The 16,295-nt window shown below is 51.2% G+C and overlaps 1 protein-coding gene across 4 annotated transcripts in view; it reads right to left on the bottom strand.

Moving 5' to 3' along the window:
• ACVR2B (activin A receptor type 2B) overlaps positions 1-15,961 on the bottom strand; it is a 40,794-nt gene extending 24,833 nt beyond the window's left edge. For 3 of the 4 annotated variants that reach the window (XM_047874635.1, XM_047874636.1, XM_047874637.1), the window contains exon 1: positions 15,679-15,961. In XM_047874635.1, coding sequence (XP_047730591.1) covers positions 15,679-15,730 — 52 coding nt within the window. In that variant the 5' untranslated portion in view covers positions 15,731-15,961. Of the gene's footprint in view, positions 1-10,343; positions 11,333-15,678 lie in introns of those variants that run through there. The other variant, XM_047874638.1, reaches the window with a different exon arrangement.
• Positions 15,962-16,295: the final 334 nt, after the last annotated feature.

Raw genomic sequence — 16,295 nt, 5'->3', positions numbered from 1 at the left:
AATTAGGCAGAGATGCAAAGTCCCACCGGCTAAAGGCGGAGGTGCACAGCTCTAGTTTCCAGCCTCCTCTTGCTCCTCTCTTCCTTTCTCACAGATGCAGCTATGCGTATCCATTTCAAAAGGATATTTATTATACCCTGCCCGGCATTTCTGCGTCTCGTAAGAGGACATTCTCCGGCCGTTTTGCTATTTCGCTACCATTGCCAGAAATGTAAGTCCAGGAGCACCTTCTAAGGGTGACAAGAGAAGCTCTACATGCCTTCACGAGCCCGGCCTAGGAACAAGGAATCGAGCCAGGTCACCTGAATTCGCTTCCAGCTTTAACTCTGTAAACAGGTCCCTGGCACCACCCTCCCACAGAACAAACCGTGGGTCCCGGGCCATCCTCTGGAATACTTGCTTTTATCTAGGCCCCATCATTTCTGAGGAACACTGGAGAGAGAGCTTCCAGATAAAGGTGAGGGACTGGACACAAACACTACTTTTACTCGCTCCCGTAATGCCATGAAAACCACAGCACAGAGGTTTTTTTGAAGGCATAAACCCACGAGGACAAAGAGAACAGGAAAGGACCACAGAAATGAAATTTTGAATGGAAAACAGATACACAGTGGGTCAATAACCACAGAGACTCCTGGGCTGGCTGTGGAGAAAGCTGCAAAGGACCCTCCAACACTCAGGAATTTGTGGCCCCCGATGTCTCTTAAGTCTGGGGTAAAGATGAGTCCAAAGACAGTATAAGGGGCGGCCAGACCCTCAGAGCTCACCACCACTCGCCATGGCGGGGGGCTGCCTCCCCCAACCCAGCAGAAAGTAGGTTATTTTCCAAAGAAGATAAAATAAAGAACCTCTGGACAGGGAGGAGGAGGAAAATTTGAGGGCACAGGCACCATACTGAAACAAGAGGAATACAGGCTAACACAGCCAATGAAGAAATTCCAGCTCTCCTCTCCCTGTGGCTCCTAGGATGTTGGCGGCCGGGCCTCTACCTACTCTCCCCCACCAGTCCCCAAGCAGAAAGCAGAAGGTACTTCTCAGGAGAACGTGACCAGCTTCAAAAACAGCCCGGTCAGATCATCCTACAGTTGGCAGATTCTACTCAGGAGCTCACAGTTTTTAAATTTTTTTTTTTCAACGTTTATTTATTTTTGGGACAGAGAGAGACAGAGCATGAACGGGGGAGGGGCAGAGAGAGAGGGAGACACAGAATCGGAAACAGGCTCCAGGCTCCGAGCCATCAGCCCAGAGCCCGACGCGGGGCTCGAACTCACGAACCGCGAGATCGTGACCTGGCTGAAGTCGGACGCTTAACCAACTGAGCCACCCAGGCGCCCCAGGAGCTCACAGTTTTTAATCAGTACTGAGGTCCATCCTTAAATATGAACAGGTCTAGGAAAGCCAAAGCCACTTACCTGAGAGATAAACACAGGCGGGGTTTAACCAACTTACAGAAAACATATCATGTAGAGAGAAGATAACTTCAAAAATTCTATCAATACCCTCAGAGAGCTCAAAAATCAATACATCCATGAAAAATAAATAGGATGTCATTGTTAAAAAAAAAAAAACAGAATGAAAGAGCTCTCAGGAATTAAAAATGCATATATATGATGGCAGAAATGAAAATCAACGGAAGGATTAAAAGATAAAATTGAAGAAATCTCACAAAGTAAACACACAAAGATACAGAAAATAAGAGGAAAAGGAGAAAAGACCAGGAATCTAGAGGCCCAGTCCAGGAAGTTCAACACCTAAATTACAGGAGTTCTAGAAACAGAAAACAAAAGGGAAGAAATCAAAGACCAGCACAGTGGAGGAAAACAGGCCCCCCAACAAGGCCCAGAAAAGGTCCCACAACAAATGTCTACCAAGAAAGGTCACCTGGGGCACCTGGGTGGCTCAGTCGGTTGAGGGTACAACTTCAGCTCAGGTTGGGCGCCTGGGGTGGCTCAGTCGGTTAAGCCTCCGACTTCAGCTCAGGTCACGATCTCACAGTCTGTGAGTTCGAGCCCCGCGTCGGGCTCTGGCCTGATGGCTCAGAGCCTGGAGCCTGCTTCCAGTTCTGTGTCTCCCTCTCTCTCTGCCCCTCCCCCGTTCATGCTCTGTCTCTCTCTGTCTCAAAAATAAAAAATTAAAAAAAAATTAAAAAAAAAAAAAAAAACTTCAGCTCAGGTCATGATCTCACGGTTCGTGGGTTTGAGCCCCGCGTCAGGTTCTGTGCTGACAGCTCACAGCATGGAGCCTGCTTTGGATTCTGTGTCTCTCTCTCCCTCTCTGCCCTCCCTACTCTCTCTCTCAAAAATAAATGTTTAAAAAAAAAAATTTTTTTTTAAAGAACCAGATGAAAATTCTAAAACTGAATAATCTGAAACCAAAAATTCACCAATACAGGTTGAAAGTAAACAAATGGAAATAAATATACCATGTCAACATAGCTCGAGGGTTACAAGATGAAATTTTCTAACATTAAGACACCAAAAGGGATGACTTCTTCTCCTGTTGAAGCCCCATCAACTGGTACTAATAACCAATATTGAAACAATTTCTCACCTCTATGAAATAGCACTTCAAAAGAACTGAAATGCTTTGACTTTTACTGGAAAAGCTTCCATTTTCCAATTTCTGTGTTGTTCCTTCTTTGCTTAAAGAAGTCCAGATTTCTGGACTTTCTATTCTCTCCCACTGTCTATTTAACTATCTAGCACCAAAAGCTTCCCATTTTAATTACTTTACCTCTACCACGAATCCTGAAATCCAACAGGTGCACCTCGTTCTTTTTCTTCAAGATAGACTTGGCTCTTCTGGGTCCTTTGCATTTCCAAATTGGTTTACTCTGATTAACGATTATACCCTACAGGCCTTTTCTGCATCTACTGAGATAATCCTGTGGGCTCTTTTGCTCTGTTAACATGGATTTGCAACTGTTAAATCAATTATGCACTTCTAAGATTAAAACACTTGGTCATGATATAATTTCTTTACATACTGCTGGATTCTATTTGTGAATGTTTTAAAGATTTTTGCATCTTATATTCATCAGGGATTAGTTCTGTTTATCTCTTACTCTTTGTTCCCTTAATCTGCTTTCTTTTTGAGAATTCTCTATTCCGTTTGTCCCCTGTATTAGCTTGAAAGTTATCTTTCTTTCTTTTTTTTTTAAACATTTTTATTTATTTTTGAGAGACAGAAAGAGACAGAGTGTGAGCAGGGGAGGGGCAGAGAGAGAGAGGAAGACACAGAATCTGAAGCAGGCTCCAGGCTCTGAGCTGTCAGCATAGAGCCCAACATGGGCTTGAACCCACCAACTGTGAGATCATGACCTGAGCTGAAGTCGGATGCTCAACTGACTGAGCCACCCAGGCGCCCCGAGAATCATCTTTCTATCCTTTAGTGATTATCCTAGAGATTACAGCATCCCTCCTTGATTTATCAAAACCTAACATTCATAGATAGTTTCATCCTCTTGGTGGCCAATCAAAGAACTTTTAGAACATCCAAATATTATCATTTTCAGTGTTCTTCCTTCTCTTCTGTATCTCTTGACCTCCCCTCTAGATCATTTGCCTTCTGCCTGAAGAACACCCTCTTTACTTGAAACCTTCATTCTTTTTTTTTTTAATTTTTTTTTTAACGTTTATTTTATTTTTGAGACAGAGAAAGACAGAGCATGAACAGGGGAGGGTCAGAGAGAGGGAGACACAGAATCTGAAAAAGGCTCCAGGCTCTGAGCTGTCAGCACAGAGCCCGACACGGGGCTCGAACTCACGGACCGCAAGATCATGACGTGAGCTCAAGTCGGCCACTTAACCGACTGAGCCACCCAGGCGCCCCTGAAACCTTCGTTCTTGAAAGAGTTTCACTTGTCAAGTTTAGGTTGACAATTATTTCCTTTCACATTTAAAGTTATCATTCCACTGTCTTCTGGCATCCACTGTTTTTAAGAAGTTAGTTGTCAATATAACTATTACTCTTGTGATCGTAATGCCTTGTTTCCTCTGGCTGCTTTTTAAGGTTCTCTCCTAGGTGTTCAGAAATTTGGCTGGCAAAAGAACAGGTGCGGAATTTTTATTTATCTTATCTAGGTTCATAGGGCTTCCTGAATCTGTGGCTTAATGTCTTTCATTCATTTTGCAAAGTTCTTTTCTACTTCTACCTTTTATTTCTCTGCCCTTTATTACTGTGGCCCTGACTGTGGATCTTAGGCCATCTCACTCCGGCCCCTCTGCATCTTTCCCTCTCTTCCGTATTATTGTTGTGTCTTTCCAGGGGTTTAGTCTGTGTATTATCTTCTGATCTATCTTCCAGTTCACTACTTCTCTCTCCACTTTCACTTCATCTCTTGATAAAATCATCCATTGAGTTCTTAACTTCTGTTAGTGTGCAACACAGATCTGTAACAGACTTTTCATTCGGTTCTTATATATTTTTACAGCTCTCGACTGAAATTCCCACTTCCTTGATCATAGCAAGCACTATTATTCAATATGCATACGATAATGCATATGATATGCATATGATAACAATATGCCAATTTGGAGCTCACCCAAGTTTGCCTCAACTGTTGATGTTTCTGCTGGCTACTTATTTTCAATGATCAGCCAGTCATGATACATACAAAACTGTAAAACAATTTGAGGGAAGGGACGCCTGGGTGGCTTAGTCGGTTAAGTGTCCGACTTTGGCTCAGGTCATGATCTCGCGGCCTGTGGGTTCAAGCCCCGTGTTGGGCTCTGTGCTGACAGCTCAGAGCCTGGAGCCTGTTTCAGATTCTGTGTCTCCCTCTCTCTCTGCCCCTCCCCTGCTCATGCTCCGTCTCTGTCTCAAAATAAAAAACATTTAAAAAATTTTTTTTTAAAATAATAATTTGGGGCGCCTGGGTGGCGCAGTCGGTTAAGCGTCCGACTTCAGCCAGGTCACGATCTCGCGGTCCGTGAGTTCGAGCCCCGAGTCGGGCTCTGGGCTGATGGCTCAGAGCCTGGAGCCTGTTTCGGATTCTGTGTCTCCCTCTCTCTCTGCCCCTCCCCCGTTCATGCTCTGTCTCTCTCTGTCCCAAAAATAAAAAAAAAATAAATAAATAAAAATTAAAAAAAATAATAATAATTTGAGGGAAAGTAATTTGAGGTGCTATACTCCTGTAATGATGTTACATGTGCTTCCAGCAGGCAGCTGAGGGCACCATTAATTCTAGAACATCTTAATCCTACTTTAAAGTTTATCTTCTTTTGGGGCACCTGGGTGGCTCAGTCAGTTCAGCGACCGACTTCGGCTCAGGTCATGATCTCACGGTTTGTGGGTTCGAGCCCCGCGTCCAGCTCTGTGCTGACAGCTCAGAACCTGGGGCCTGCTTCAGATTCTGTGTCTCCCTCTCTCTCTCTGCCCCTCCCCCACTCATGCTCTGTCTCTGTCTCAGAAATAAATGAATATTTTTAAAAAGTTTTTTTTAAGTTTATCTTCTTTTGGTTCCCCCTTGCCCTCATGTCTTTGGGGTTCCAACTCAAAAGGAGGGGTTCACTACCCTCTGTTTAAAGCCCCACAAGGCTATCAAATGAAAATGCAACCCTATGGAAGAACTAAAAAGGACTCAAATGTCAAAGTCACTACCCTGGGCCTCTGTTCTTACACAGATCCTGACTTGGTAGGTCTTCCCTATATTCTTAGCTGTACGATGCTTTCAGCCAGAGATATTTCCCAAGTTTGTCCATCTTTTCCAGGTGCCTTCAGAAAGAGGGTTGGTCCTGGTCATCAACAGAGGAAGCCTCCATGTCTACCTTTTACCCAGGTTTTAGACTATTTTCAGGAACACATAATACCAAAAGGGGAGACTTCTCCTCTACACATACACAGAAACTACAATCACCTGTCTAGATCAGACTGTCCGTGGAAAGTGTTTAACCAAGACCCTAAGGGCAGAGGTCTGAAAAACAGTAATTTCTACTCCAAAGTGTAACCCAAGAGGGAAACAGAATTCTCTTTCAACCGATTTTATTGTTTCAGATTGTTAGGGACCAAACTATATCCCTCCTCCCCCCCAAAAAAAACCTCTTAAGTCCCAATGTGACTGGAGAGATAAAGCCTTTAAAGAGGTAACTAAGGTCAAATGAGGTTATAAGGGTGGGGCCCTAATCCAATAGAACTGGTGTCCTTATAGGAAAGGGAAGGGCACCTGCTGTATGTGCACCCACACGGAGAAAAGACGACGGGAGAACACAGGAAGCACGCAGCTATCTGCAAGCTCACCAGAAACCACTCCTGCTGGCCCCCTGAGGAAGACTTCCAGCTGCCAGAACTGTGAGAAAATAAGCCTCCGTTATGGAAGCCACAGTGTCTGTGGTATTTCAAAGCCATCCGTTCTATGGCAGCCCTAACAGTCTAATACACCGTGCACATCACCTGTACGATGTGGGACAGGCGACGGAGACCATCACTCATTCTAGAAACAGTACCATAAATCCACTGGCCCCTAAATCCATAGGCAGAGACTGACAAGTGGGCTTACACAAGGAACCCCAGTGGAACAGCAGCGGAACAGCAGGCAGCATGCTGAGGGAGAACAGGAACGCAGACGCTCCGGAGAACAAGTCATTTCAAACTGATCGCGGCCGAAAGTTAAACAAGGGCACACCGCACACACTCAGCCAGGAAGCGAAGCTCATCTGAGCCCCCTTCCGTCATGAGAAGCTTTGGACCAGATTCTAAAAGAATTCTGCAAATGTCTCCTACACCACCACCTCCCCCCCTCCACCGTCATCACCGCATGTGAAATCAGGATCCTGCCATGCCATGATCTTGGCAAATGCACCGGGTTCACAAGGGGTGCCCTATTACCCACAGCCCCTCACAACCTTCAGCAAGTGCTTCCCTCGCTCTGGAGGACGGAGGCAGCATAAAACGCGGCCAGTGAGCTCACGAAGACGCACACATCCACATCCATCCCAAAGCCAGACCAGCATATACTGGCTAGTCCACTGTACCTCTCCTCTATCAACACAGTAAGCAGGAGACTCAGACACAGGAAGCCGCCTCTCTGGCTCTCCTCAGACACTAGATCTTGCCCGGGCACCCTTCACGAAGTGGGCTATTTCCCACTCCCCCCGAAAGCTCTGCAATCGAGCATTTCTAGAGGGGGAGGAGAGGCTCACATACTCTGCAGAGGGTCACCTGCCATCTCACCCAGCTTCTGCTCCCACTGCCGTCACCTGGGTGGCCGGGGGGCGGGGTGGAGAACAGTATAGCCACCACTCAATATCAATTAAAACTTAAAATACATATGTCCTGGGGTACCTGGCTGGCTCAGTCGGCACAGTATGCAACTCCTGATCTCAGGGTTGTGAGTTCAAGACCCAGGTTCAGAGTAAAGATGACTTAAATAAATAAATCTTAAAAAAAAAACAAACCCAAAATATACATGTTCTATGAAGCAGAGATTCCTCTTATCATCTATCCTCGAGAACCAATCTGCATAAACTATATACAATCAGAAAGTCCATCAATAGGAAACTCGATAAAATGTGGTCTACATACAAACTTTGAAATATTAAACAGCTATTAAAAAGATCCGGGTTGATCCATATGTATGAGAAAGGCTGTCAAAACATATCTCTGACTTTAAAAGCCATGAACATGCAACAATACAGATGTAAGTCGCAAACATGGTGAACAAAAAATGGACACAAACTAGTTCACTCTGTTAGATTCCACTCATATAAAGCACAAAAACAGGCAAAACTGACGTGTCCTGGGAGAAGTCAACCTAGTCGTTACCCTTAAGGATATAGGGGTAGAGACTACAATGGAGCAAAAAAGGGCTGGTGGGGAGAGGAGCTGGTAAATTTCTGATTCTCAATCTAGATGCTGATTACCTGGGCATATTCAGTTTGTAAAAATTCATCAAGCTGTCACTTCTGATAATTACATTATTCTACCTGTATTTTATACTCCAGTTAAATGTTTGAAAAGGTACAATACCATTTTAGGTTAAAAACTCTATTTCTTTAAGTACTCTCACAGATGCACAGATAAAATGTGTAGGACTCTTGGGGCGCCTGGGTGGCGCAGTCGGTGAAGCGTCCGACTTCAGCCAGGTCACGATCTCGCGGTCCGTGAGTTCGAGCCCCGCGTCGGGCTCTGGGCTGATGGCTCGGAGCCTGGAGCCTGTTTACGATTCTGTGTCTCCCTCTCTCTCTGCCCCTCCCCCGTTCATGCTCTGTCTCTCTCTGTCCCAAAAATAAGTAAACGTTGAAAAAAAAAATTAAAAAAAAAAAAATGTGTAGGACTCAGATGGGGGCCAGGGGTGGTAAAGGTCCCTGGTTTACCTGTAATGTTTAATTTTCTGCAATTGAATGTATGTGCATTATCTGTAAGACTAAAAATTAATAAAACTTAAAATGGGAAAAGAAGTTTGGCCACAGTGACCTCTACTCCTCCAACTACACCCAGGGTGGCTAACCAGGAGAGTCCTGGGTAAGAGGAGGTTTGGAAATGGTTTTTCAGGTCAGGAAAGGCAGGATTGCATTGCCCTGGCTCTCCTTCCCCTGAGTGGCCCTGCAGGACCCACTCTCAGGTGGAGGGTTCACAGGAGGGGACAGCCAGGTGGAAAGGAAAATCAGAAGTCACCTCTGTAACTTTTCCACCCCTCCATTTCTGACCCCCAGGTCCTCAGGGCACAGAGAAGCTAGACCTCCTTACGAGGCCTGAGCCACAGGGCTCCTCTCTAACCCAGTCCCCGCCCAAACCAGCGGTCTAAGGTAGGCCCTGGTCTGCCTGGCTTATGAGCACCTGAAGGGAAGGTCAAAACTTGGGTGACAAGGAAATTCCCCAAAAAACCACAATCAAATAAATAAATAATCTTAACCAATGGCTGTCAGCCCAGGGTTCTGAGAACTCATGCATGCTTTCTGAATTGATGGGGGGGGGGGGGGGGGGTTAAGAAGGAGGGTTGTCAGCGACATTAGACATTACATTAAAGGCACTGTCCTCATACCTGAAAACACTGTGCACCACTACACAAGCCAGAAGGAAAAAACATCCTGACATTAACATTCAAGAGAGTCAGCTTCCAAGTCAGCCTCCTGTTACCATTGGCTCAGGTCTAGGTGGCAAGCAGAGGCCCCGCCCTCTCCTCGGATGGACAGACAACAGCTGGTCTGGTCACATCTTCCGAAACGCTTGACCACAAACTCCGGGAAGCAGCCTTCTCCAACCTCCAGCCAAGGGCTTGGGTTTCCAACCAGCCTTCCTTTTCCTTCTCCGGAACTAATTTTAGCCTCCTTGGTTGTCAGAGTGGAACTGAAATAGTCCGCAGAGGAACATTTGCAAACGAGAACACAAGCTCACCTCACAAAACACCTCTGCTCCAGCCCAAAAGCTGACCAGAGAAGTCCCTTTGTGTGGCAGGCCAGGCCCCTAGAGAAGGTCCCCTGGGGGGGAGGGCCACACATCTGCCCAGAGAGGCAGGCTTCCTTTCCAACACCTGCTCCCAATAACCACATGTCCATGAATGAGAACACCCAGCTAGGGCTGCCAATCCCCCAGAGAGTCTGAATAAAAGCACACGTATGTGTACAGCAAGACTGGAAAAACCAGGGCGAAGCACGGCGCTGTCCAGAGGCAGGAGGCTGTGATTGATCTTGGGCCAGGAGGAGGCACGGCTGACCCCCAGCCCAATCATCACCTGGTTTCCAGTACCTCGGACAAAGACATCACTGGGCAATTTAAAACACAGAGACTCAGAAAAGGCAGCAGCGTCTCCTCTCCCCCATTTCGGCCCCCACTCCCAACTTGGGCATCCAGGAGTGGCACCACCAGGTCCTCAAGAAACAAGCACCTCCGGGCTATGCTGGGCCCGAGTCTGGCGAAGAAAGACCAAAGAGGAAGCCCCAAGGGGGTGGGTATCTATTCTAGAGCAAAGAATTGGTGACTGAATGGGAGAAAAGAAAAAGAGTTCTGAGAAGGCAACAGGATGGAATGTAGTCTCAAACCCAGTACGAAGCCCTTTAAAATAAACCCTGGACACACCAGTGAGTGGAGAAGTTGGAAACCCAAGCATTTGGGGCTGCATCTTCTAAGAGCCCAGTGTGCAATCTGATGCCCGGGCAAGCTGTGTCTTGTAGAGCCTGAGATCAGAGAAGAGCCCCCAGAAAGCCCTCCCTCGCAGAGCTCCGAACAGGTCAGGAGAGGCGTGGAGAACAGACACGGGGGCCTACCTGCCAAGCCCAACACACAGGCGCCCGGAGAGACCAAGCCCTTGGGTCGGGCCGTCAGGGCTGGCCACGGTGCTGCCCACCCCACCTCCCAGGGCCTGCCCGCCCACTCCCCGAGGCCAGGGTGGAGGCCCGCGCCCGTACCTCGGAGGAGAGGCTGCCCCCCTGCGCTGGAGTCCCCAGGCTCGGCGGGGCGCCAGGTGGCCAGCCTGCTCGAGGGCAGGGGCATGCCCGCGTCCTGCTGCAGCCCCAGAGTTGCTGCGGCCCGCCGCCAGCCTCAGCTCCCAGCCGCTGCGCGGGCGGCTCCCTGGCCCGCGGCCCCCGGGTTCCAGGCGGCACCGCGGCCCGGGCAACACGCACTGCCTGACATTCTGCGCGAGTGGGAGGGCGAGGCCCCAGTGCAAAGCTCAAGGCGGCAGGCAGAGGCGGGTGGGCGGGTGCGGGCAGGCGGGCAGGCAGGCTGCCTGGCCACCCACGGCCGCCGCCTCCCTGAAACCCGAACCGCTTTTGGGAAAACTCAAGGACGCCAGGATTCTCCTTGCTGGCTGGCTGAAGTACTCCCGAACCGCTCATTTCCAACAAACTCTCAAAGCCGAGCAGGCTGAACAAACAGGGATCTCCCTGGCTTTGAGAAGAAGCCAACCTCCCATCCCGAATGCAGGAAGGGGGAGAGGAGGGGTGCCGTAGGCATTAGCCATAACCCCACCTCCCACAACTGTCTCTTTAAAAGCATGGGAACATTCCAGATCAGACGTTTTCAACCTCAGGTGATTGGCAACCCCTCCGTTTAGGACATTTTTGTTGTCACAATTAGAAGGGCTATTAGCATTGGGGTGCCTGGGTAGCTCAGTCCCTTAAGCGTCCAACTCTTGATTTCGGCTCAGGTCATGATCTCAGGGTTCTGGAGAGTGCGCTCCTCCTGGGGCACTGCGCTGACAGTGCGGAGCCTGCTTGGGATTCTCTCCCTCCCTCTCCTTCTGCTCCTCTTCCACTCTCTTTCTCAAAATAAATAAAAATGAACATTCAAAAATAAACAAAAAGAAGGGGTCCAGATCAACAATAGTGTTGAGAATTCAGAAACTCTGTTCTAGTCTACCCAGCCAGGACCATGCCTGAGAGCTGTCTATACAGTCTCATTCTCAAAAGTATTCCCCAGACCAACTCCCCCTGAGCCCCCAGATCTCAGTCCACAGTAACAAGCCAGTATCTACAAGTGAATCTAAGCTCTAACTTGACGTCCCTTGGTCCCTTCTTGCACCACCCTAAGCTCCTAGGAAGGGGGTGAATGCACTGGCACTCAAGGGGGGGTGGTGTGCCTGGGGAAGGAAGAGAAGGCAGAGACCAGGGGCTAGCATGGAAACACTATACAGGGATCACAAAAGGCAGAAGCAAAGAAGTCATGTCCAGTGGTTAGAACAAGGAAAGTGGAGGAAGCGATGTGGGAACAAGCCCAGTGCACCCCCGAAGACAATGAATTGTCCCTAAGGACCGGTAGAGTGGCTATGTGCAGGACAGCCAGGACTTCACGGAGCCCAACCCAGGGGGCTCCAGGTTCCTGGTATCCATGCAAAACAGCAAGTGCGTATGCACAATGCATGTACCGACCGTCACATGCACATGCTTTTTCTCTTATTTGTATTTTCCCGGGGGGAGAGTCCACAGCTTTCATCAGAGTCTCAGAGGGGACTCATGATACAAAGGTCCGTGCTATAAGATGGGCACTCTTCACTGGGCTCCCTGAAAAGGTAATTTCGTGGGGTGCCTGGGTGGCTCAGTCCAATTCTTGATTTCGGCTCAGGTCATGATCCCACAGTTTGTGAGATCGAGCCCTGCATCGGGCTCATCACTGACAGCGTGGAGCCTGATTAGGATTCCCTCTCTCCTCTCTCTCTGCCCCTCCTCACCCCCATGCGCATGCACTCTCTCTCAAAAGTAATAAATAAACATTAAAAAAAAAAAGAAAGAAAAGGCAATTCCTTAGACGAAGTGCCAGGGGAAGTCCGGGTGCTATTTGGTGATTCTCGATGCCCAGAAAGCCCTGCAGGGTAGTACACCCAAGCTGTGGGAGACTCGGGGTTCCAGGACTTGTGTGTGCACACAGCTACAGAGCCTGGGAGGCTGGGTGAGTTTCTCTTATCATCTACCTCGGAAGAGCCTCTAAGAGATTAAGGGTGCCCACTCCTCCCAAAGGGCAGCCCATCCAGCCAGCGACTGGCCTAGAGTACCCAGCAGGTGCGAGGATGGGGAGCAAAGGACACTTTTCCCTGAGGAATGGCACCAGCACCCAGTGGCTCTGTAGTCTGTGTCCTTAACAGTCACCACTAGACCAAGCCTGAGGGTCCCTACACTCACCACACACACACACACACACACACACACACACACACACAACACACACTTCTCCCCTGTGGAAACACACATCTTTGGGTCAGAGAGTAGCCAGCCTATGAGGACAAAGCGGGCAGTCAAAGCGGGCAGTTCCTGATAGGACAGACAAGGGTCAGGTCCTCCTCCCCTAGTGGCTCCTGACATTTCACTCAGAACATTCTCCACCCTACCCTCATTTGAACCGGAAATACAGAGATAGATGTCAAGAGTTCTTAAAAGATATACAGACATGTGTCCAGAATCTCCATTGCAAGACAAGAACCAAATAACTTACTTTGTTGCAAGGACACTAGGCCAGGCCCAGAACCCAAAAAACTTGCAGAACTAACTGAACAGTGATCTTGTAACAAGCACCATGAGCCATTATGATAGCATAACAGAAGTTCTGCCTTTTCTTCCAGGCCTGCGCCATCCAATATGGTAAACCACTGGCTAAATGGGACTACTGAGCATTTGGGGAATTGGGGGAAGTTTAAGTTGAGATGTTCTAAAACACACGCTGGATTTTGATGATAGTACCAAAAAAAAAAAAAAAGAATGTAAAATATCTCATTAGGTGATTTAATACTTATTACATGGTGAAACGATTGCTTTGTATATATTAGGTTAAATAAATATACCATTAAAGTTAACTTCATCTTGTTATAGACTGTTTGTGTCCCCTCGAAATTCGTATGTTGAAACCCTAACCCCCAATATGACGGTATTTGGAGCTGGAGCCTTTGGGAGGTAACCAGGGTTAGACTGGTTCATGAGGGTGGGGCCCTCAATTTGGGATTAGCGGAAGAGGAAGAATGATCCCTCTCTACCTGGCCCTCCAAACACGAGGAGAGGCCACATGAGGACGTGAGGACACAGTGAGAAGGCAGCAATCTGTAAGCCAGGAGAAGGGCCCTCGCCACACCCCTACCATGCTGGCACACTGATCTCGGACTTCCAGACACTAGAACTATGAGAAATAAATTGTTTTTTTAGGTCACCCGCCTATAGTATTTAATACAGCAAGTGGTCCAAGCAGACTAAGCCACCTGTTTCTTTTCCCATTTATTGACACAACTACTAGAACATTTTAAGGTATGTATGTTGTTGATGCTACGTTTCTGTGGGACAGTGCTGTTCTTGACCCTCCTACTGCGTGCTGCAGAGGACGGGGGTAATTCTAAACAGCAAGCCAGGAGCTGGAAGGAAGGGCATCCATGAACTCAAAGAACAGGAGAGCCAGCTCTCCCCTACCTGCGCCTGAGGCAGCTCTTCCCATAGCTGTTCACAGATCAGGGCAGTGGCCACCAGAAACGTCTAGCGACCCCACCTTCCTCCTAGGGCAGGACCACAGGTCCTTGGATTCCAGTCTAAGTCTAGCTGTCCCTCTCTGCAAGGAACACTGCTCAGCACTACCCAGGCTGGGTGGGGGGAGCAGAGGGAAGGAGGGAAACGCAGTCCTTCCAGGGGCCCCATTCCACCCTGCCGAGTCTCATCAAGGAGGGAAGTGAGACTGGCGAGACCAGAGTGAGACAAATTAGGATGACGGTTCCAGGTCTGAGGCTGTCCTGTTCTAGGAGGAGGCCCTCTGGGCAGGCAGGGAGAGGAATGAAAGAGCCCGGGACCTTCGAGAGGGATCTAGAGACAGCCAGGCAGGCTGCCTGCCGCGTGCCTATTAAGTCAGAAGCCGGGTCCTCTGGAAGGCAATGCCTTTCTTTCTCTTCAGAAGCATCTCAAAGCAGCACTTAAAAGGCAGAGTTCAACACCATCACTTTGCTTCTACCACACAAGAAATGGCTCCAAAAGAGCCGCGACGCCCCATCCCACACTGGACCCAGGGACCAATAAGGGGGTCCCCGTCCTCTTGCTCCTGCACTCAGGCTACGCAGCTCCAAACTCCACAAAAACTCACCTGCTTCGAGTGCAGACCACTAAGCTGTGATACATTCAAAGGAGGCGGGAGAGTGGGGGTGGGATGGGACGGAGATTCCCCCATCCCCACCCCCGCAGCAGCGCGGGGATCCCTGCCCCGCCCCTGCAGGCCAGGCCCCGCCCTTCACGGGTTTCCCAGACTCCGCGCTGCTGCCACCGCGGGCGGCAGGGGACCCGCGCTGCATGTGTAATGGGGGCTGGGAACAAAGACTCGCAGGACCCGACGCCCCGGCTGCCGCGCACCAGCCGCCCCGACCTCTCGGGGCTTCTCCCTGGAGCTTCAACGCGCGGCTCTCCACGCTGCTCAAGGCTGCCTGGAGCCACCCGAACTGGAGCGCGCAGCCCGAGTTGGGCGCGCCCGGGCACCGCTCGAAGAGGAAAATCACGGTTTCGGCCTTGGGGAAAAGCGCTTTTCCCGGCGGAATTCCCACTGTATGCACCCGCACCCACACACCCTCCTCCACAGGCACGCGAGCCGAACGCTAGCCCCGCCGGTCACCCGCCCCCGCCACGTGCTTCCCAGAGGCACAAACAGGGACCTGTTAGTGTTTCATCGCACCCCACCTCTCTTCCCAGGAGCCTCAAACAAAGCGGTCCGTGGGGCGACCGCACCTCGCGTCCTGGGGCCGCCGCAGGGAAAGCGGGCGTAGGTGGGAGCTGGCGCCAACTGCCCGCCTCTCGGGGAACCACGACGCAGACGCCGGTGGGATGGGGTGCAGGGGACTCCTCCAGGATGTGTGAAGCAGCCCCCTTCGTTTGGCTACACCTAGTGGCTCTGAGGGTCGCGCAGTCCTGCCCCCAGCCCCTTCTGCGCCTACGATCCCGCCACCTCCGGGTTAGATCTGCCTACCCCGCCTGGCCACTTTCCCCACGCTCCGGTTTCCCTCTCGCTCTCCCCGGGTTCCACGCGCCCGAGTAGCCTGAACCCCGACCCTGAGGCACTGGACCCCGGCCCCGATCATGGGGTCGCCAGGCCGCCGCACCAACAAGACCGTCCCCCCAAGGTTGGCGAGCGCGGCGCCCAGCGCGCCCCCAGTCCCCGCCCCGGGAGGTGCAAGCTGGGTGCAGGTGGCGCGGCGAGGAGGCCACGGGCCCGCCCTTTGTTGGTAAACACCGCGCGGCGCCCGAGACCAGCCCCGCGCGCCCTCCCCGCGCCCCCCACGCCGCGCTCAGTCCTTACCCGCGCACAGCGATCCCCAGAGGAGGGCGAGGGCGGCCCAGGGCGCCGTCATGTTCCGCGGCGCCGCCCCGCGGACACCCGGAGCCCGCGGGCAGGGCCGCGCGGCGCTCCCGGGGCGCGCAGGGCCCAGCGGCGGCTGCGCTCTTCTTCCCGCTTCTTCCTTCGGTCTCGTTCCCCGCGCGTTTCCTGCGCCTTCGTCCCCGGGCAGCGTGCAGGCTCCAAGGGCCGGGCGGCGGGGCCGGGCTCAGGGCCGCTGCGGGCGGCGCAGGTTGCGGCCCGGGCTCCGGGGCGACGCGGGGGCCGGGGGGCGGCGGCGGGGCGCGGGTCGGGGCGCGCCCGACTCAGGCATAGCGCGGCGGGGCTGGGCCCGGGCCCCGGGCGCAGGGGCCGAGTCCGGAGGGGCCATGAACGGGGGGAGGGGTGGGGGGAGGGGAGCTGAACCGAGTCCAAAATGGCTCCTGAGCCGCGGCCGCGGAGCCGAGCCAGCGGGGAAACCCGGATGTTGGATACAAAGAGGCGGGCGAGCTGGGCGGGGAGGGGGAGGGGAGGCGGGCCCTCCGGCCGCGTGGTCCGCGCCCCCCTCAGGGGCGGTGCCCTGGAGAAACAACAACAAGGAG

Source organism: Prionailurus viverrinus, chromosome C2 (assembly GCF_022837055.1).
Source record: "Prionailurus viverrinus isolate Anna chromosome C2, UM_Priviv_1.0, whole genome shotgun sequence".
Lineage (NCBI taxonomy): Eukaryota > Metazoa > Chordata > Mammalia > Carnivora > Felidae > Prionailurus > Prionailurus viverrinus.
This window is presented reverse-complemented; position numbering and strand designations above follow the sequence as displayed.